The sequence below is a fragment of the Falco peregrinus genome, chromosome Z (assembly GCF_023634155.1).
Source record: "Falco peregrinus isolate bFalPer1 chromosome Z, bFalPer1.pri, whole genome shotgun sequence".
Lineage (NCBI taxonomy): Eukaryota > Metazoa > Chordata > Aves > Falconiformes > Falconidae > Falco > Falco peregrinus.
In genome coordinates this window covers 23280491-23301718 of record NC_073739.1, presented here as the reverse complement: position 1 = coordinate 23301718, position 21228 = coordinate 23280491, and the positions used below count along the sequence as shown (strand labels likewise).

Genomic DNA, 21228 nt, shown 5'->3' with positions numbered 1-21228 from the left:
AGACAAGAAAATACCAGCAAAGTACCCAAACAACAGTTTGCAGAAGCTCTCTGCAGACATACACCACAAACACTGCATGATTTTCATAACACATAACTTGTAGAACTGACACTGAATGGTTTTCAGGACTAAAATGTTTAAAAAACCAATAGCCTGCAGAAGCCGAACTAGACCTAAGCTGAAGATTATAGTGCTTACTTTGGAATAATACTTCGCAAAGAAAAAATGGTCTGCTTAACACAACAACTATGCCACAAGGTAAAGTGACAGAGCTCATTTCTCCCACAGAACCTCAGAGTGTGAGATGAGAGGAGAGGGAAGAAATCATCTGAAAAGGAAATTTCCCCAAATATAAAGTGTTTACTTTAATACGCAAGTTTCTATGCCGATTTTGTTGGAACAGTCCATCTGCAAAACAAACTGGTGCAATTTTACTAGTGAAATAGAAGTTCAGTCGATTTGATACACACCTGTAGCATGGAATGCAACTGTGATTCCTATTCTCTAAAATAAGGTAGGATTTTATACTAAATATAATACATTTACACAAAGAACTGATTAAGCAAGCTGAAATGCCTTAATCAAAAAAATATCAAAATTAAAGCTGCATTAAAGCCTAGCTTTCTTTCACTATAGGGTCACCAGCGCTTTAGCAACCTCTGCTTGAAGAAGCAGCAGCATGTCCTCTGCGCAAACATATACAGATCTCTTCAATCTACTGCACTGAGGAAAGAGTTCAAGCTGTAACCGTCTCCAGTCACCAGAGCAGTATAATTTATGCCTGCTATGATCCCCTACACTCTGATTCTACTTCCCTGAAGAATGCCCCTGTCTCTCCCTCAGCTGTATGCAAACTGAAGGCCAGGTTGCCTGAGTTGCTGTCAAAATAACAGAATTTTTAGGTATGTGCAAATTACAAAAAAAGAAAGAAAACCCTGTGTGTTTTATGTAACGGAGCAGAACAATTGTGTGTTACTAATAGAAAGCTGTTAAGTGGCAATAAGAAGAGCACATAAAGGCTAACTACGCTCATAACTTCCCTGTTGCATCGTGGGGGCATGCTACACCTTAAACAAAATGAACCCAAACTCCTCCATTGGTCTCTCTGTTAAAAAAAAAAAAAAAAAAAAGTACACAAAACTTCAAATCAAATCTCCATTGTTTAAAGTAAGTTGCTAAAAAATGGACATGGGTACTTGCCTCAGAATTAGACATCTTAACTCTAATTACATCATGAAGGTAACTGAGCAGAGTGCATAAAGTGCACATTCATAGCATGTGTCTTCTACATATTTGCATCTGAGGCCTCCTTTGTTCAAATAGACATATATAATTTCAACATGGGTACAGCTGCACTAATGCAAACCTTAAGGACAGAAGTGCTCTACTGATACAAACCAATCACTTGAGCTTGTTGATATGCATAAAATGAAATAAACCATGTATGCATGTTTCTGCTTGCAGATGTGGAATGCCAGTGCAGACAGAATTAATACTGTGGCATTTACATCGAAAAAAAGAGCAACCCCAAAACTTCATTAAATCAAAATCACATTTATTACTGTTTCTTTTAACCCAAGCTGTTCCAAACTAAACGCCCCAAGTGCTTAAGCTGCAGCATTGTTTAAAAGCAAACAAACAGCCAAACCACTAGGGATGTATTTTTCATAAAAACAAATCCCTGCCTCAACGCCTGTCTTAAAAACTGCTAAAATATTCACCTATGCCCAGAAGCTAGTCCTGGCAGATTTCAGTCCAAAAGCAAGTAACATTCTAAATTTAAGGGCAAGCAGGAAACAGAGTGTTAAAGTTGCTTAAAATGCTAAGCATTCATTTACTCCAAAGTTTAAAACCACTTTATGTAAGGACAATATTATATAAAACTTTAATGCAGACAGGTTTCCTTTAGTCTATGTTTTATTACTGAGCAGCCACCATTGGCCATAATTACAAAGCCAATAATTCTTAAGGATTTGTAAAACAACATTAGCAACAGAAAGAAAAATGAACATGGCTAAGACTGCAGCTAGGCAAAGCTTTGCTCAGGAAAGCATTTATAAAAGAAAACTCAGAGCACAGCACAGTTATAAATCTGTTGAAGTCATTACTTTAATACTGTATCATAGGAGCAACCACAACTTAAAAGAAACTGCCTGCTTATTCATGCTTCTTGATGTGTTTACTGATTCAGGCCTTCATTTCTGAAATTACATGCTGAATTAATTGCTATAAATAACTGCTCTAACTTTAGCAATGCTGAGTACTGGATGGTAATTCTGAGCAGGATAACAGGGCAAGTTTGTCTGACCTGTAAAATCACCAATCTCACAAGTCACACATTCACCAGGTCAGAATCTCATGTCTGGGTCGCCCACCCACCAGACTGCCCAGGGACAGTTTAGGTAACTATTTCTGGTCACCAAAACCTCCACCGTAAATAGAGCAGTATGCACCATCTCCTCAGAAAGTACTTTTCCACACTAGTAGTAATTCTAAGGAAAAATAAAGGAAGACCAAAGAACAAGAATAAAGAAAAAAAAAGTTCACAAGAGCAAGTTTCTTCTCTGAATTGGTGAAGGTATGGATGATGAATAGACTAGCTCAAAAAGTATGATTAAAAATTGTCTGACCACACCAGCTCAATACTTCTACCAGCTTTAAGAGTCATTACTAATGTAATATAAATTATTTTGAAGGTTACATTTATTACTAGAATGAAAGCAACTGCAGTACTGCACATGAGACAAAATAAACAATTTGAGAAGGGAGAGAAAGGAAGGGCAGATCTTATAGCAAATAGATGACAACATTGGCAGAATCCAATGAGGGAAGAGAAGGAATGAAACAAAACCAAAAAAGTTCCACTGAAAGACAAGGAAGTATGGATTTGTGAGCTGGGGAAGAAATTAAAGAAAGATTTCTTTAGCCCTTGCAACATACTCTTTTAAAGATGGAAATATCCAGCATGCAAAAATTGCCATAAAATCCTAAACCTCTAAACTGAGATGGAAAGTGGCCGAGAGGCAGATTTAATTATATGATCAGAAAAAAAAAGGAGGAGGCGAGAACAGAGGAAAAAAGAAGAAATCCAGGGAAACATCTATGAAATCCACAACTGCAAAAAGGAAAGACCAAAGATCTTCTGAACAGCTGGAAGAAGTCCAAAGAATTATGGAAGTATAGAAGTGCAGAAACCTTGACAAGAGCAGGAGCAGGGACATTAAGTGAGACACAAAGCAACAGAGCCATTAGAATTCAGACCAATAGATAGCCTAGGTACCAAGGTTAGTCAGGTGCAGGCATACATTCTCAAGTTATTAATATAAACTGAAATAACTGAAAATATTATCTATTAATATTTGATATTTAGCAATATGAACCAATTGTTTAGCTGCATTTCTAACTTTTATCTTAGAATGCCAAAATTGAAGTAGGAAATAGGGAAAAATAAAGCATAATTTCTCACGTGTACTTTAAGATCTAAGCAAAGAGAGCAAGGGCAGAAGAGAAAAAGGGGCTGGCACACTACAGTAATGTTTGACATATGAAGAGTTCATAAGTGATTAATAGACATCATAGACATGTTTGCAGAAATGCATGTTGGGTTACAGAAAATACTTTGGTGGAATATACTCATTATCTGTAATCACGAATCTAAGAAGTATGTTCTTACTCTTTTCACACATGCATACTCACAGCTAGCTACGTGGTTTGTTAACATATCCTAAATAAAACCACACAGCTGCAAACTGCCTGTTTTTTTCCACTGATTTCCACATTCAATGGATACTTGCTGCTTTTGTTCCTAAACCAGTTTCAAATAAGGGGCATGCCTTTGATTCTTTTCTTTCTACCCTACTTGTCACCTGTTTCATCATGCAGTATCTTCAAGCACTTCAAATAATAACATTTTTTTACCCCAGCATTTCAATACTGCTTCAGTTTTTTCCCCTGTTATACCGAGGAGGAAGATGGAGTACAACAAACCACAGGAAGCTGAATCTACCTCTCATAAGATCCAATTTATTCATGCATAGTGCAAATCTGTGGAGGGGAAGATGGAAAACGAAATACCGGTGTGACAATTCAGGCTGCTCCGAGTGGCAAGGGCCCTTCCCAGACTAAAGCACCCCTAACCTTTCAGTCAGGCTTAGCGGAGATTATTTTCAGCCAGATAATTTTCAGTCCTCTTTAAACTGTGAGTACCAGACCTAACAAGGTCTAATTTCCTGCAGGTTGTCTGTTGTGGTTGACCGAGTATGGTAACGTTGTCTCTGCTGGTATTTATAAGGGCCATCTCCACAATGAATTCTCTGGAGCTGAATGAGCTTGGACCTGCACTCATCAGTTCAAAGGAGGCACTTACAGAACATCTCTCCTCTGCAAAGATGTTTACTTTCAAGAAATAAGTAAGAACTGAATTGTCACTAGAAGCGCTACTTCTCTGGCAGACCTGAAAATCAATCTGCAAAACAATTATTTTGAGAAAGAGAACAACACGCAGACACAAGCAGCTATGGGAAAACCAGTGTGCTACTCGGGTTTATATATACAGCTTTTTTAAGTAGCAGGAAAGGCTACAGTGCACTGGGTGATACAAATATGTTACCAAGCAACCCCTCCTCTGCTTTTGACACATTTCGGACAAAAGTCCCTCAACGCAGTGCTCCATGAGGAATGATACGGGCTCTGCACCTCTATAAAGGATGCAAAGCAATAAAAACCAAGGATGTGGCAGGACATGACATGGGAGGTGAAGGGTGGATTCCCTAAAAGCTCTGAGCACAACTGTGTTCTGATCCAGGCTAGCACATGGCAGAAACACACACAAGCAAGGGCAGTAAGCCTATCTCAGGTACCTTTTTCTCGTTTAGTTTCAGTGCAATCACTGAGCATTTGCATACAAGCCTGGAAACAGCAGCACAGCTCTAGTTCATTAACAGCTAAGCAGAGATACTGCTGCACAAGCAAATACCGTGCAACTGCAGGAGGCGGAGACTGGAAAGGGCTTTTGGCTGCTACCTCAAGTTCCTGGTGCACACGAGAGACAAGGAGACATAACAGTTCCAGGATCACTTCAAACTGTGCAAGCTGATAATAATCTCTAAAGGCCCAGAACGTATCAGTGTTCCCAAGCAATCTGAATGATACCTACTGATCCCAACATGAATGATGGCAAAACAAGGACAGTCAAGCAGCTCCTGCCAGCTTTGTGTCATCTGAGAACAGCTGGGCTCAGGAATGCCTGTGAGGCCAAGGACCGGACTCCTGCTGTGGTCTGGGTAGCTTTCAACTCCTTGCAAAAACAAGGTCTTTTGGGAGAGCCCTGATGCTAAAACAAAGCTTCTTGGACTGGGGGCAACCAGGCAGCTGGAGGGATCATGCATTAAAATGCAGATTATGTTTTCATGAAGGTCTTAAGTCGAAGATAGCTAAAATACTAAAGCTGTTCTTGTTCTGGTCAGTTTGGTGAATTCAGCCAAGTTTGGAGCAGATACAGAATAATCCTCACAAGTAAAAGCATTTGATTAACCGAAGATGTTGACATATGGTTTGTGCAGGGAACAGACATAAGAGACTTACAGAGCTGGAACCACCTTTTCACTTAAGACTTAGTTCTTCAGAACAGCTTCAGGGAAGCCTGAACACTGTGTCCACACCCAGTGCTTCTTATGTCAATGGGCTGGCTGGGGCTGTGCTGAGGCATTACTCCTCTGGCAACTTTCATAGGCAGTAATTAAAAAAAACCACAACACTTACTTTGGAGCCATAATGGAGTTTACATGCTCTATCAGTGCTGCTCATCTGACTCCCCCGGTACAAGAGATTTTGTGTAAGAACACAAATATTACTTCTTCTGCTACTGTTTAAGCCTGTTACTACATACAGCAGTTGTAAATAGTGCTGACCTGATTACAACCTTATTCTCATGTATCAATAATATTAATCCCATGAACTCATACAGGGATTCAAGATTATGGTCAGCTGTGTGTAAGCAGTTTCTATGGCATTGACTGGTTCAAACTTAAGGAGATTCTATTTTTAATATGGCAATATCATACAGAGGTAAAATAAACCTCTGCATTATGAAATTAGCTGCTACACTGCAGGCACCCTACAGAAATAAGCAATTACCTCATTTACTAATGACCCACCAGAAACAAAGTCCCTATGTATGTTGTTTCTTAGCTACTGTTCTAGAAAGCTGCTCAATCTGTTAACTGAGCGCAGTAAATACCTAATGAAATTAAATCTCCAACAAGCCTGAGAAAAATGTATTGAAAGCACTCTGCTTGATTACAGGCACTGGTCTAAAGTAACAGACCCATTGATCTGGTCAACTTCAAGCTTGTTCACTTCACCCAATTTAATTTGAGAAGAACAATAACTAAATTTTAGTTGGATCTACTTTCCCACTCTCCAGGGAAATAACCTGAAGTGATTTTGAGTTCAGGTGGCATACAGAAAATTTAATAGGTCAAAGAAAACATTTATTATGTTGCAACTATGGACACAAAGTTACATTAAAAATGCAAAAACCTGTTTCCAGTGCAACAATTACATAGTGCTGCTGACAGGGTCATATACCAAGAACAAACTTCTCTGGTGGGGGCAACAGACCAGTTGTTCTGCAAGTTCAGTATGATACTAAAAACATGTTTCAATAAAGTCTGCTACAGGTGCGAACAAATGAAACAACTGAAACAAAAAACCCTGTCAGCTGTGCCTGAATATAGAGGCTGCTTGATTTTGTTACGCCCTGTGCCAATCCAACCTTAACCCTTTGTCTACCAGGCAAGACATCTATCCAATCTGTCGAAGAAAAATCCCCTTAATTAAAGAAGAATGAATATTTAAACTGCCTTGCTGTATATGAAAGGCAGCTCACAATCTCTCCAGAGCAATTCATCATTCACCCTCTCCAGGGTCAGTGGCCTGAACACAATTCGGGTCGGTAACTTCCCACTGCTGCTATTATCCAACAATTGCTCTAGCCACTTATATGAAACAAGTTGATGACCTCAATTCTGTCTCCACCAGAGGTGCTTCCGTAACAGAGAGACATCAGTAACACATGCCGTGTCCCTGCTAACAGTTCCAATAGACAGACCAGCAACTACTGGATCAGCATGATTAATACTACCCTTTTAGTCCTGGGCCCTGCCTATACTAAGGAAACTGAAAAATTCAATAATACAGCCAGTACTTGTGTGGCTCCACAAATGCTTGGTTAACTAGGGACTCCAATACAGACTGACCAAGTCAAGCGGTGTCTGCATACACAGAACTAAACAGGATTTTCCTTATTATCCCGTCCAACCCTCTGTTACTGCCGGCATCCAGACAAAACATCACGGTTTTGTGCAGAGATACTAAGGCTAGCTCTAGAATTAACACAGCTGTATTAACTGGGCCAGTTAAGTATGCTTTTTTGCTTTCCTTCGGATACAATCCTAATGAAACAATCCTGGTTCTAATAGGTATACCTGTGTAGTCGTACACTTCATTATACAAATTTTAATATTTTAAAACTCCATTTTCAAAATACTTAAGTCAGTAGCCTTACTCCTTACTGCTTCTTCAGAAACACAACCCCCTTGTCTGTTAGACACCTCAGTCTGATTTCTGGCCTAATACAGCCATGACTGGTTTATATTACTCTGTTCTTGATCCAGTTTTGTCCCTAAGTTTGAACAGCTATTAGCTCCCATTCTTACTTGCTTTCTCCAGCACACGTTAAGAGAAACTGAACTCAGATTTTGCTTTGCCAAGTTGAACAGGACAATCTCATTAAGTCACTTCTCCAAGTAAGCTGCCCATTTCTCTGACGATCTTCTACATCTTTTTTTGCCGATTTAAACTGAAACTTTTCAAAGGTAAGAAATAAGAACTACATATGACATTCCAGATCAGATCTCACCACTCTTTAGAAAGACTTTCCAGTCTCTACTAGAAATAACTTACCTGCTACGTTATAGGACTGAATTTGCCACCATGCATCAACAGTTCAGCCATGCTGGTCCCTAAGGGTACAATCACCAATTCTTTCCCCTCTTCAGTTTTTTAACTGAGGAGCCCCTGGCTGTCAGCATAAATTCTTGCTACCAATCTTTTATGCACCTTAACTTGCATTCCGTACTTCTCAAAACCTACTTTTTTTCCTATTAATTTTATCCTCAAGGCCATCTGTTTTTTTTGTCTCGTTTGATATCCCAACATTGATGTGGATCATCTGTAGCGTCATTATCTGCATCTGTGTAAGCAAATTTCACAGGCGCACGCTTCTATTCTCTGCTCGCTTGCCCACCCCCCACAATCCTGCAATAATTTACCAGCTACATAAATGCTCCTTCTGTAACTCAAAGGGTAGTACTGCCACTGTTTAAAAAGAAGTGTCACTATAAAAACAGTCCAAAAACTTCAAGACTGAAAATGACTTACACTCCTGATATATAAACCCCCCCAAATTCTACAAAGGAAAAGCTGAAGTGGTCTTGTTTTATATGATAACAGATTAGTATCCTTCCTTCATCACTCATACCTGTTTTTAGTGTTAAGAAAGGCTAGGCAGTTTCTCAAAGGTAATTTGTGGCTCAGTAGCTGAAGACTGGAAGTTTCACACAATGCAGCTTCATGATAAAATGTACAGTCACTACATAACAATGTTGTTTTAGAAACACAGTATTTGCATAACAGGTTGATCTGCTGCCAGTAAGTAAAGAGCAACACTTCCAATAATTTTGCCGAGATACAGTGGTCTAACTTGTCACTCAAATTCAACATGAACTTGAAACTACCTGTTTTTAAAACAAATTTATTTCATATCCAGCCAAAACTCTGCAGCTTTAACAGGGACAAAGTCAACTCATTTTAAAAGTAACAGAGATTGAGGTCACATTCTCTTGGATCTTTCATCTTTTTTTTTAACAAAATTCCAGGGTTTTTTTACTTTGGACTCCATAGAAAGCACAAGGCCTTTGCCTGACCTTGCAGCATCATAAAACATGGACAGGGAAGCAGGACATGGCTGTGACTACCCATTGTTCAGTTCTGAGAATTATTACCCACTGACAGGAGTCCTGCTCTTTTTCTTTCTCCTAATCACAAATTGAATTCCCACCAAAAAACAAAGAAATATTTGTTGTTCACAGGGAAAAAAATGCCTCACAGCAAAATTCGCTACATCAACATCTGCTTTCTCTATTGACAAGTTACACATGCTTCCTTGGAGATTAGTATCAGGTTTTCTGTTAACACATGATTTCTGACATCAGGTTGTTGCACACCTTGGCGGTTCATCACCCACTGTTTTTCAATTATGTTCAGTTTTGTCCTAGTTCTGCAATTTGTATAGCTCAGCTTTAAAAAAAAAAAAAGCTCTACAGTCAGTACAGGAAGTGAGATTAAAGAGAATCGTGTTCTGGTGACAAAATTACACAGGCTAGGAGGAACAAGAAGCCACCATCTATGTAGCAGCCTTACCCTTCTACGCAGTCTGTCCCTTTCTTCACGAATAGCATTCATGGTGGCCTTGGTCCTGTTGAGCTCCTCCTCTTTGCTACACAGCATGGCTGTGAGGCTCTCATTTTCTTCCCGCAAGCCAGCTAGCTCCTTTTCCCATCGAGATCTCTCCTCAGACAGACTTGGATAAAGGTCACGTCCCAGTACACCCTCAATCTCTTCAACGGTCTGCAAAAATACAGTCGTCAAAAAACCAGAAAGCAGCAGAGAAAGATGACTGAACAACACTAATTAATGGTAGACAGGACAGAAGTCTGTAACAGGCAACTGTATATACTTACATGTATACACTCAGCCCTGCAACACCATCAGTTTGCTTCTTTTGTTTGTTAAATCAAACAAAATTATTGCTCATTTTGACAGTTTGGCCATTTTATTAAAATATTTCATATTAACCAACACCAAAGTAGATGGACATTTTATATGCAAATAAAACCTACGTTACCTGTGACTGATAGCAAACCCAGTAGTTTCATCTCAGATCACTTTAAAACAGATTAATGGCTCCTTGCCACGGGCAAACAAGGATGAGCACTGTGCTTATTCTCTCCCTGAATGAGTAACAGGCAGAAAGTAGCAGCCTGTGAATGTGCATGGCATGGGGCCTTTCTTCGTTCTAGTCCAGCTCCACAAAAGGGCAAGGAAAAGAGTGGGACAGTAAAAAAAGGAGAACTCCTCTTTCCCACATCTCTGAGCATGTTCTTTCCAAGAAAGAAAATTGGCCTTGGCTAGGCTCACCTTATACCAGATGATGTTACAGCCCTTCCAGTGCCTAAGAAAGGCTGGGTTTCCCAGGACCATATCACACCATTCAGCATGTCCTCCCCCATCCCCTTGTTCAGAACTATGGCTTGGAGGCACCATTCAGCATCTTCCACTGGGTGAAACTAAACTACAAAACCACACCACCAGCAAGGGAATACTGCCATACCTAAACTTACCATCAGACTGGTCATTCAACATGTTAAAACACAGTGTAACACTCTACGTGTTGGGTAACCACATGCAGTTCTGATTCTATTACACAGCATATGCCACTTGTGTTAAATTTTTTCACTTATGGAAGACCTTTGCAACAAGCAAAACCCCTCCAAATGTTGTTTATAAGCTTCTGAATCTCTCTGACAGCAGTCTGCATTAAAATGGTAGGAAGAAACATGGAAAATAAATTAGTATATGATATAACTAGCAACCTAGAAAGTTTCATTTCATTGGATAATGCAAGAACAAACTACTGCTAAAGCCTATACTTTTAAGTTTAATATGGAAGATAAATAACTCATGTACCAAGGTTAAAAATAGTCTATTTGGTTGTTTTATTCAGAAGGACTTAATTTCTATATAGAACAAAAATTACTAACTGAAGTTTATGTCCTTAATCGGGGAGGGTCTAAAAGAACCAACTACAGTACAGCTGAAAATGAAGAACCAGTTTGAAAATACAACTCCACTTTCTTCCTGCAAGAAATCTTCCCAGTGTTGTCAGCACTGTCTGACACTGAGGTATCAGTGAAATTGTATTATTTGTCCATTAAAAACAAAAGTTGGTTATTTACTGTTACCAACTCAATCTTAAAAAATAAATCTTGGCTACAGCAAGACTCCTTAGTGAGGAGGAAAAGACCCTCATACAAGAGGAAAAAACCCTAGTTTTAACTAGTTCAAGATGCCTCCATGGAAGAAACAGGGACAAAACATTTGCAATCAGGTTGATGTCATACTTTTAAATCTTATTTCATGTCTCCCCCAAATAAAACTGCAATTATGTTTAGAGTCGTAAGTATAAAACTCTGTAATTCCATTGACAGAGTATCTTCTGCTTACACATTTAGTAAGGAAGCTTAAACTGCTTTTCTAAAAGAGCAATGCCTTGCAACATCTCTGTAAGATCAAAGAAGCCACAGCTCTCCCTTACATTAGTTCATGTGGACCTGTAGGTCTCAAACTATGAGAAGTTAGGTTATTTCAACACAACATGAGGATGAATTCAAGCTCTAAATAAGCATAGGGTGGTTCATCTTACAATGCGAACAAAAGCTCTGTAATGGCAGGGAGTACTGACTCTTGATGATGCCAGCTTTATTTTAAACAGTGCTTCTTTGTTGCGGTCTTCTCCTCTCCTTTCTTCCCCCAAACCCCTTCTTCTCTCTCATGCACTCCCCTGTTGTTTCCTCAGCTCTCTAATGCCAAGTTCTGCTACTGCCTCCTTCCTCCCCATGCTCCTAGTGCTGCTATTTTTCCAACATCCCCCACCCCCCCGGTCCCCTTCTTTCCCAAGCCTCTTCTCCTCAAAGCACCACTGGGGATGATAAGCCTGGAGCAACACTGAAAGAGGAAGGACTGCCATGAGGAAGCAGCAGCAGTGGCTCAGCACCACGGAGGTATCTTCAGAGAGGCTTCTTCTGTTTCTCCAGACTCCATTGCTACTATCTGTCCACTCAAATACAAAGTTCAGGCAGTAACAGCATCAGCACAGGTCTGACAGTTGTACTAAGGGCTTCCCTACAGTCCCTGACATAAAGCGACCTTTCTGCTTACTTCTATCCTTCACTTTGACGTGTTCAATATCCTTTTGCTGACTAAACTATTACAAAAATTCTCTGGTTTGACGACCAACATGCTACCATCCTCCACAGTAAATAAAGCATAGATATTGTACATGGATGTGTGTATGTAACTACCAGGCAGTTTATTTTTCTTCAAAGGAGTGTATTACAGAGCAGTTTTGTCTGGCAGGCTGCTGCACAGCAGGTAAATTCAGGTATAATTTCACAGATTATAGGATCGCATTACAATGTAATGTTCTGAGCACAGGGCAGGATGTCATATCATAGTAATTCCAGTCGTGTCTCTGATACCGCCAGCAGCAATCTGCCTTAGTTTACTTACAAGAGGTGTTGTGTTACAGACATGATAACCGATGAAATCAGCAAGTATCAGGTTTAAAAGAAGCAAAGAGTACTTTTTCACAAGGCATAACTCAGTGGTAGAATTTACTCCTACCAGAATGTATGGAGGCCAAAAATCTAAACAGCTTAAAAAACACATTAAACATAAACATGGAATAAAATTCTATTAAACACAGAGACATCATCTCTGGCTCAGGAAGTTCCTAAACCCACCTTGCTGGAAGCATCGTTGAAGGCAGGAGAAAAAGGACATACTATGCATGTCCTTTTTGATGCAGTCTTTCCATAGGCATCTGCCACTAGACAGACTTTTGGTGCAACCCAGTGCAGCTGTTTTCATGTTCTAAATGGTTCATGTTTGGAAATTTTTTTTATTTTTTATTGGTAGACATTTAGTGGTAGATACCCGTTACTGATAGTTACTCTTCAAAATACATGAAGTATTAACAAGCCTACTCTGTGGAAATTTTCTTAAACAAAGGACAGTTTTGTAGCCAGTTTATCAGACAATCTGATAAATCTCATTTTAAGGTCTTTTCATTCTTTGTGGGACAGAAACAATTGAGCTAGCTAGGGGTCACATGATTTATATAAAAGTAGTAAAACAACCAAAAATTATCTGCAACAGCTTTAAAAGAAACCAGTGAAATTTAACCATCAAAACAGAAGGATTCAAAACATTTAACTGTGTTAGTCCACTGGTGAAGAAAAAAAGCCAACAGTCAAAGCAAAAGACAGTCAGCATACTTCAGGTTTCTGTTCATGATTCCACCTGTTATAAAAATCTCTGTTCTCTGGGGAAGCGAGAAAGAAGAAATGACCTGCAGCTGTGGGTGGAATTGTGGAGAGGGGCTCTACATGTAGGTTTTGCTATATTAAACACATTGGTGACACACTTGCCTGGCATATAATCAGAGCATGTCAGAGAGGTTCCTGTCTTCCTGAGAGGTTAATAACCTTCACAAGCTGTCACTTGTCAAACATAAACAATCCCAGGCTCTACAGCACAGGCAGTGGGGAAATGCTTTCCCCAAAATGGCTATGCCTGTTGAGATTCCATGAAAATAAAAGGCCTGCATCTTGGACCAGGAAAAAGCTGCTGACAGTTATCATTACAAAAGTTTGACTGCAAGTGATTTGAATCAACAGTAAACAATGGGGTCAAAACAAAAAAGCTTGAGCATTAAACTTATGACAGCTATATTGACATTTTGTTGAAAGTACCCCCCACAGAAGTTCTCATCTCATTTCACTTCAGAGACCTTTGCGGGCTTTTCACAGACTTATCTACCTGATTTCCAGGATCCACGATCTCTCTCGGTGAATACTGACTTCTGAGAGCACTTAATCCTAAAACTCTAGATAATTCTGGGTAACATTCAAAGTATCAATCCTAACCCTCTGAGACACTTATTAAGACCATTCCCAACAGACACAGAAGTCAGTCTCTCTCTCAGATATACCCACGTTCCTTGAAATACTGCCTAACATTAATTTCTTTATAGGTCATTACATTCCTCATGTACTACCAGGGACAAAGGGGACCTTTCCCAGTAGTATGGCAAAGGGCCATCTAAGCCATCTAGAATGGTCACAGATCCACTCCAGCGGCAAACTGTCAATATATTTGTTCTTATATAAATGAGTCACCGATACCTTTATCTGACACAAAAAAAATTTGTTCAGCTCTGTCCCTGTATATAGTAAGATACTTTACACCTCCCTTGCTTTCAGGTTCTGAATTGAAATCCCTTCGCTACCCATGCTAGCAGTTGTCCCTCTTCTTGTCCTGCTACATGCACAATAAAACCAAGGCATGCAAGTATCAGCTCAATTATTGTTACTGTGTCTGGCTTGTCTTATTAGAATTAATATATCACACATGCTTTGTGTTAAATACTAGCTTAATATTTTAAGACAACCAAGTCACAATTTACACACAGTTTATGGCATTTTACCTTCACATTTCAGTAGGAGTTATATATAGTGTTTCAGTTACCAGTATATGACTAGCTGTGTGACCTTGGGCAAGTAACATGTTTGCTGGATAACCTTCAGAAAGTAAATAAACTGCAGAGTGTCCCCACTTCTGTTATCTCTGAAACAAGCATAAGACAAATACATTTCTGATTTGAAATCAAATAGCTCCTCCCGTGCCTTGGAGAATTCAATGAAAAACAGGTGTACTGCTTAACCAACACACACTGTGAGATGGACTTGATTTCTGTAAAGTACTTTGACACCTTTGGAAGTAAAGTGCTACTGCTGCAGAACGTGATCAGGTGTCTCAGGCAATGCACATGCTGGATTTGGAGCCAAATGTTACCATTACCTTAATGGCTAAATCACAGTGTTCGCTGGCGGTAGTGAGTTGTTCAATGTGTCTGTCCACTTCGGCTACTGATAAACTGCAGCTGCTTTTCTTCCTCCCACAGACAACGTTTTCCAGACCTGTCAGCACTCTCTGCAGTTCTGAATTCAAGTCACTACAGTTATCTACAAGAAAGCAAAACAAAACAAAACAATTATCACAACAACTAGCATCTCGGTGAAAAAACATACTCTCACCCAGGAAGCACCTGCTGCTGGACGGCTCAGGGCTTACTGTTCAGGGAATGTCTTTGCCACCTCTCACTTTTTCCTCACCAACTGACAGGCTTAAATACCACAACCACACCAACATCAAGCTCTACCTCCCACCTGATAAGTAACGCTCTCCCTACTTACGTGAAGTGTTCATTCTTCCTTCAAAAATCTCTCTTTTCTGAAGGACAATGTTTTAAGACACCACATGCTCACATACTATGCCACTTCTGTTTTGTCATTCTATTTGCCAGTCAGGGCCTATTATCCTGATTTTATTACCCTCAAAGATTTTTCTCTGTATATTAAACTTTTTTTCTGCTTGGTACATTCATACATCCACTGACATTATGACTTGATGTTTTTCAGAAGAATTTTTGTGATTGTACTTAACCATAATCAGCAGCAGATACAGAAGTGCTACTTCAATTACAAAATGCGGCGGAGAATAATTTCCTTTTCTGTCTTTAGGCAAAGCTCTTCTAGCGCCTTGGACACTGTGACAGCATCCTCTATTTCAGCAAAATGGGTCTCAATACCTGCCCAGCTCACTTCATAAATTATTTTCATTTTTCCTAGGTTCAATCTGGAGACCTAGGTTCCTAAGGCAGACACGTGGTAGAATTCACCTGGTGCTGTCTCTCAGTTTAGTGCGCTAGTTTAGTATTCCTGACTAACTAGTTAAGGGTTTGCATTAACTGCCAACTGTACAGCACACAAGTGGAGCACTATGAGACAGCAGTGCACCAGCAGTTTCTATACCTTACTAAAAACAGTGGCAGGCACTCTTGCTGGAGGGTGTTCTTTCTACACTACTGCTGCAAGCATTTCACCATGGTCAGAATTCCTTAATAGCCTCATAGCTGTGGTTCTTACAGGGGACTAAAGTCTGAAATTCAACAGACATGAGACATCAGATTATTGTGGACTACCTTGAAATGCCTCTGTGCAAGAGAAGCCTAAAAGCAGCTGGATGAAAGGATGAGATGATCAGAAAGTACAAAATGGTAAACTTGTTAGCACAAATCTAACTCCACAGCCTAATTTACATAAACATGAACCTACTGCTGACCAAAAAGAAGAGTTTAGAATGATCTCACATGTATCGTATGAAAAATGTGAATGGGCCATACATACATAACTTTGCTCTCGGAAGTCATACTCACTAGTTCCTGACTAGCAGCCACGCATCTGTTGTGATAATACCGAAATTTCCTTTACAGCACTCGTTTAGGAGCAGCATGCTTTTAAGCCGGATGCTTAATTGTAAAAAGGTCTATTTAGTTCACTTGAATTTATTTGCTTCCTTAACATCCTCTGTAACAGACATTTTCTCCATTTAAACAACCTTCACAAGACATTGCATGCTGAGTTTTGTTCCTACAATAACATTTTTGCCCAGAAAAATAAGAGTTTACAATAATGAGAAGCCCATTTCCCACAGAAAACCAGTACAACCTAATCACAAGCTCTGCAAGACACACTGGAGAGTACTCATCATTTTAGTTCTTGGTGTTTTATTGCCTGTAGCAACAGAGTAGCATATCCACATGCATTAGTGTATCATGACATATTTTACTGTTTGTAGTAAGTTCCTGATGTTCATTCCATTAGGGCAGTAAGCAAGGTCATGCACATGATTATATATCCTATATCTAGAAGGATAAAACAATATGTATGTATTTGTGTATATATGTGTCACACAAAGATTTCTTTTCCAGGAATATAGAAACAAAACCCAAAAAGGACAGAGGCTATGTGTAGAAGGAAAACATGGAAAAAAAGCAAGAATCCCTAGAGTTAACATGCTTATTTTGCCCGTTGCTACACTTCATTTTATTGCCGTATTTCCCACTGTTGGCAGAAACTTCAGCGGGTAACTTGCTGTTAATGTACACAAACCCTGCTTTAGCTCCACCTCATGAAGAAAATAAATCAAAGCCCTATCCCTCCCCTCCCCTTCTCCCCAAATGCTGAAAAGTAAATTGGTTTGAAATTTTTTGTCAAAAGAATGTTAAAAAAAGAGGAAAGAACATTAAGGGAAAAAAAGTCCTTATGTTAGGATCTGTTTGAGTAGGAACTTAATAGTAAGCATTAACTTTTGAAAGTAAAAACATTAAAGTTTTAAGAATATAAAAACTTTTACTAAAATCTCTTGACTTCATTATATACTTTGTTAAGCACACTCCAAACTTCGTACGTCAGACACTTTGCAATTACATTATTAATACTCTTCTATCAAAGTTTCTAGAAATTAAAGACACTGAAATACAAATGTGCTGTAGCAGGTCTTGCATTTATAAACAAATACAGCTCCAGAGCTGGTGTATTCATTTCAATTTAAGAAATCATAGAAAAAATCTTTTTTATATGGTTGCTTACAATATCAACATGTTTTCTACATTATTAAACTCCATTTAAGGGCACTGAACACTATGTCCACAAGTCAGCCTGGTCTCGGGTCCATTCCCCTAAAGGCACTGTACTAGAAAAAACAGCAAAAAGTTCTCAATAGAAAGAGCACTGCCCAAAAAAGTGGAAACTGTCTTAGTACAGTTTCTTATGTATGGAAGTAAATATTGCATGTTGCAATGTAACCATAAAAACCTAATATACAGTTACTAGCTTCATAGTCAAGGATTACAAATTCTGCAACAGGGCTTAAAACTGCTATTTAAATGGTTTCCTAAAACACTGCTTGCGTACAGTATCACCCACAGAAGCTCCTAGGCACCTAGCTAGTTTACCTAGGGAAGAAAATGAAAACCAACTAGTTGGTTTAAATATAAATTAAGAGAAACAGTGTTGCGATGAGAGTTCTGGAAATCAGTCACAGTGAGGATTACACCAGACTTTTGCCAGTCTGCAGCTATGGTGCTCAGCAATTGTGCTCAAATGCTTAAAACATTATCATACCGAAGGCCTAAAACATGCCTGCCCTCTTAGTTTTTAATGAGAAAAGAATAGTTACAGACAGTATGGAGATGCTCCCTCCTTGCACTATATTTGAACGGCTTGTGTCAGATTTATCCTTGTCTAAACCAATTTCAATAAGCTATCCAATTCCATACTTTAGAAAGGCTCTCAAATTTCAAATAGTGTAGACAACCTTTATAATTAGGCTGTAAAAGAACTAGATAGACAGTTCCATTCCCATCCTTTTTCCTCCGACATCTATTCTGTTTGTAATTCTTCTCTAGACTACTCTGTAGGCACATGTAAGGCATGTGAATAGCCTCCCCGCCTGCTTCTTCCCCAAAATTCATAAGCTCTCCTGAGCAATCCCTCCATTTTGGACTCCATAGCTATTCTACATCAAGGCACAGAGGTTACTTTGCATATAAGTTCATACTTGCGGAGAAGTTCAGCATTTGTTGTGATTAATACAGCCTAGATTCATTTATTTCCTCAGCAATCATATGGATTTGATTTTCAAAGGCTATAATGCATTTCTGGTGCAAGAAGGCATCATGTCTATAAGAAGAATAACTCACCCATGTCTGCAGTAACCATGGTGGACTGATTCTCTGGTACCGAAACAGAATTCTGGTCCATGCTGCGTGAGTCTTCATTAACCTCATGCTGGCTTTGGCTGAGCTCTGACCGTAGCTCCGAATACTCATCTTCCTCCCTGGGAGACAGAGCAAAGGCAGAAATAAAATCCCGAGGAGATACATATCTCCATGACACTTATTTCAGACCTGTAAGCCTAGTCACAGGACACAATCCACACAAGTGTAAGTGTTTTTGTCCAGCCAGTAGAGAAGGGTTTATTGCCTTTACCACAAAGCAGCTGTGCTATACCCAGAACACCCACTTGCAGCAGCCAGTGCCTGGTTTCCATTTCTTTATTCCCAAGTTCATCACTACTCCAGACCACTGTACAAGGAAACAACAGGTGGAACTGAGTGCAAGCAAGGGTGTGCGCAAGAAGGACATACAGCGCTCTGCAGTAACTCCCCAACTGATAATTCCTCATCAGCACAAGTGGCTTTTGATCCCAAAGTGGATTAGCAACAATCGATTTTGGTCTCTCTCAGTTCAAGGATGGCATCGGCTGGTGTGCAAAAGCAAGCACGCACATGCACGCGCCTGCATATATGTATCAAAACGCTCCTGCGGACAGGTAGGGTTTTCTTTTTCTCTTACCAAAAGGAAGAGAACAGTAAAGTGAGTATAGCACTGAACTAATGGAGTTAGTGGAAAATAAAAAGCTTTAATTACCTAGGTTTTAACTTATTTGTCAAGCTGTTTCTACTAAAATAATTTTAGACACAAAATACTTTAGCTAAAGCTAATGAGCTTAAAAAATCAGAGCTTTTCCCTCCTGTCTCCGTACTAGGAGTTCAAAGCACTGGGGAAGAAGATAAGTAAATGAGTAACAGCTTTGCTTGAGAACATTTGTAAACATTTTTTCTTTTGATCAACTTGTTGATTCAACTCAGGGTTGGGTTTTTTTTTTCAGTTCATGACTGTTTTGACATTAAATTACATATTTTAAACATGAGAAGAACACCAGCTTATCCAGGTGCAGAGCCTCTCTGATAAGTAAGCAAACAGCCATCATTTTGTTACACGCTCAATTAAATGCAGGGAATCCTTCTGCTGCAGATTCAGCAGAAAAGTGTGAGAATGGAACTGTCTGGATTTGGAAACAATAAGAAACAGCAAAGAGCTATCTGGGGATCTGCATCCGGGAGGGGCATTTGTACTGTTAAGTCTGCTGCATGTTACATGGTGATGAGCGTTTCTTGCAGAAATATTACAGGATTTAGCTTGAAGGTGTGTCTGGATTTGCCAGGCAAAATAGCAGAGAAGATGGCCCATACATACACAGAACAAGGACAGAAGGAAAGTCTGCTCTCAAAGTTGCAGAGGTGACAATTTATAAATCAGGCCAACTCAAAAAAGGAATTTCAGCTTGCTTGCCAAGCACTGTTTCCCAAGGTACTGAAATGTAATTTCTACAGGAACTAGTACGCTCTTCTACCCCTTACATTTGCTTCAGTGCAAAGGAAGTCTGACTTTATCAGAAGCACTTTGGGACAAACAATGCAGGTCAGCTGGTTAAAACTGAAACTTAGATCAAAGAAAGGGCTTTGAGGTATCAGGCAATACAGGTTTAAGAAAGTGTGAGAACTAAATAATGAATAGGATGAATTAAAACAGTATAATGAAGACACATAAGCGTGAGTTAATGTTCCATGAACTCTATTATTAGCCACAGCACAAGCCAGTTGTAATTAGCTTTAGACAAAAACAATTACCAAGCACTCAAACAGTTGCATTTTTTTGAACTGAAGGTAATTCATTTTTTCATTTATGCAGCAATTAGTCCTACATTTTTAAAACCTGAATTACCTCTACAAATGGACAAGAGGCTGTACTGATCATAAAACAATGCCACACACAATAATAATTTCTCACCGCTCTTCTTTTGGTTCTTGCTGCATAGATTTTCTGTTTAAAATTCCAACACAGCTTCATCTAACTGTAGCACAACTGTTGCTTTTTCCTTTTAAACACTCTCACTATCCTGGGGCAGTTGAAAAGTATGTCACGTGGCAGGACTCACACCCTTCCAATGGCTCAAGCCAGAGGTCAGCTTCTGAATGAATGAATGCTTCTAAGATCTGACCAGACAGATCAGAAATCCATTTCTGGTAAAGTGACGGCAAGGTCAATCAGCCTTTCTACCACCAGCCTCACAGGGGCAGACCAAGGGATAAAACACAAGGGGCAGTTCAAGGGGAGTGATGCATCACAAACATAAACTCTGCCTTCAAAACTGAAGTTGGCAGTAACAGAAGGTACTGTACGTGACTCCCCTTCCCCTAACGCAGAAGAGTCCTCCGTGGCACTGGAAATGCAAGGCGCTCAACAGATAACAGCAGCCACTGAATGCCTGCCACACCACCCAGAAGGTGGAGGCACTACAGCTTCCTTGTTGCTGCCATCGTCCAGGGCCTGGCTGGAAAAAAGTAGGTATTCGTTGTCCTATGGGCTCTAATGGTTCCTAGTTGCTGGAATGTCAAGGCAAGTTGAAAACAATTAGGATCAGATCAAGCTGGTCTAAACACAGAGCAACCTGGGACCAATGCTGGAGCAAAACTGTGCATTTTACAGGTCCGTCTGCACTTACTGCTTTCCTCATGTTCAGGTGCAACCAAGGGTCTTGACCGCTGCACAGACACTGAGAAAAACCTGATCAAAT

The 21228-nt window shown here is 39.7% G+C and overlaps 1 protein-coding gene across 4 annotated transcripts in view; it reads right to left on the bottom strand.

Annotated features, from left to right (window-relative positions):
- The window catches only part of MCC (MCC regulator of WNT signaling pathway), a 230681-nt gene that overhangs the window by 38250 nt on the left and 171203 nt on the right, over positions 1–21228 (bottom strand). For all 4 annotated transcript variants that reach the window (XM_055790266.1, XM_055790267.1, XM_055790268.1 and 1 more), the window contains 3 exons: positions 18509–18645; positions 14764–14927; positions 9484–9690 (listed from right to left, as the gene is read on the bottom strand). In XM_055790266.1, the coding sequence (XP_055646241.1) occupies positions 9484–9690; positions 14764–14927; positions 18509–18645 (508 nt within the window). The remainder of the gene's footprint in view (positions 1–9483; positions 9691–14763; positions 14928–18508; positions 18646–21228) is intronic.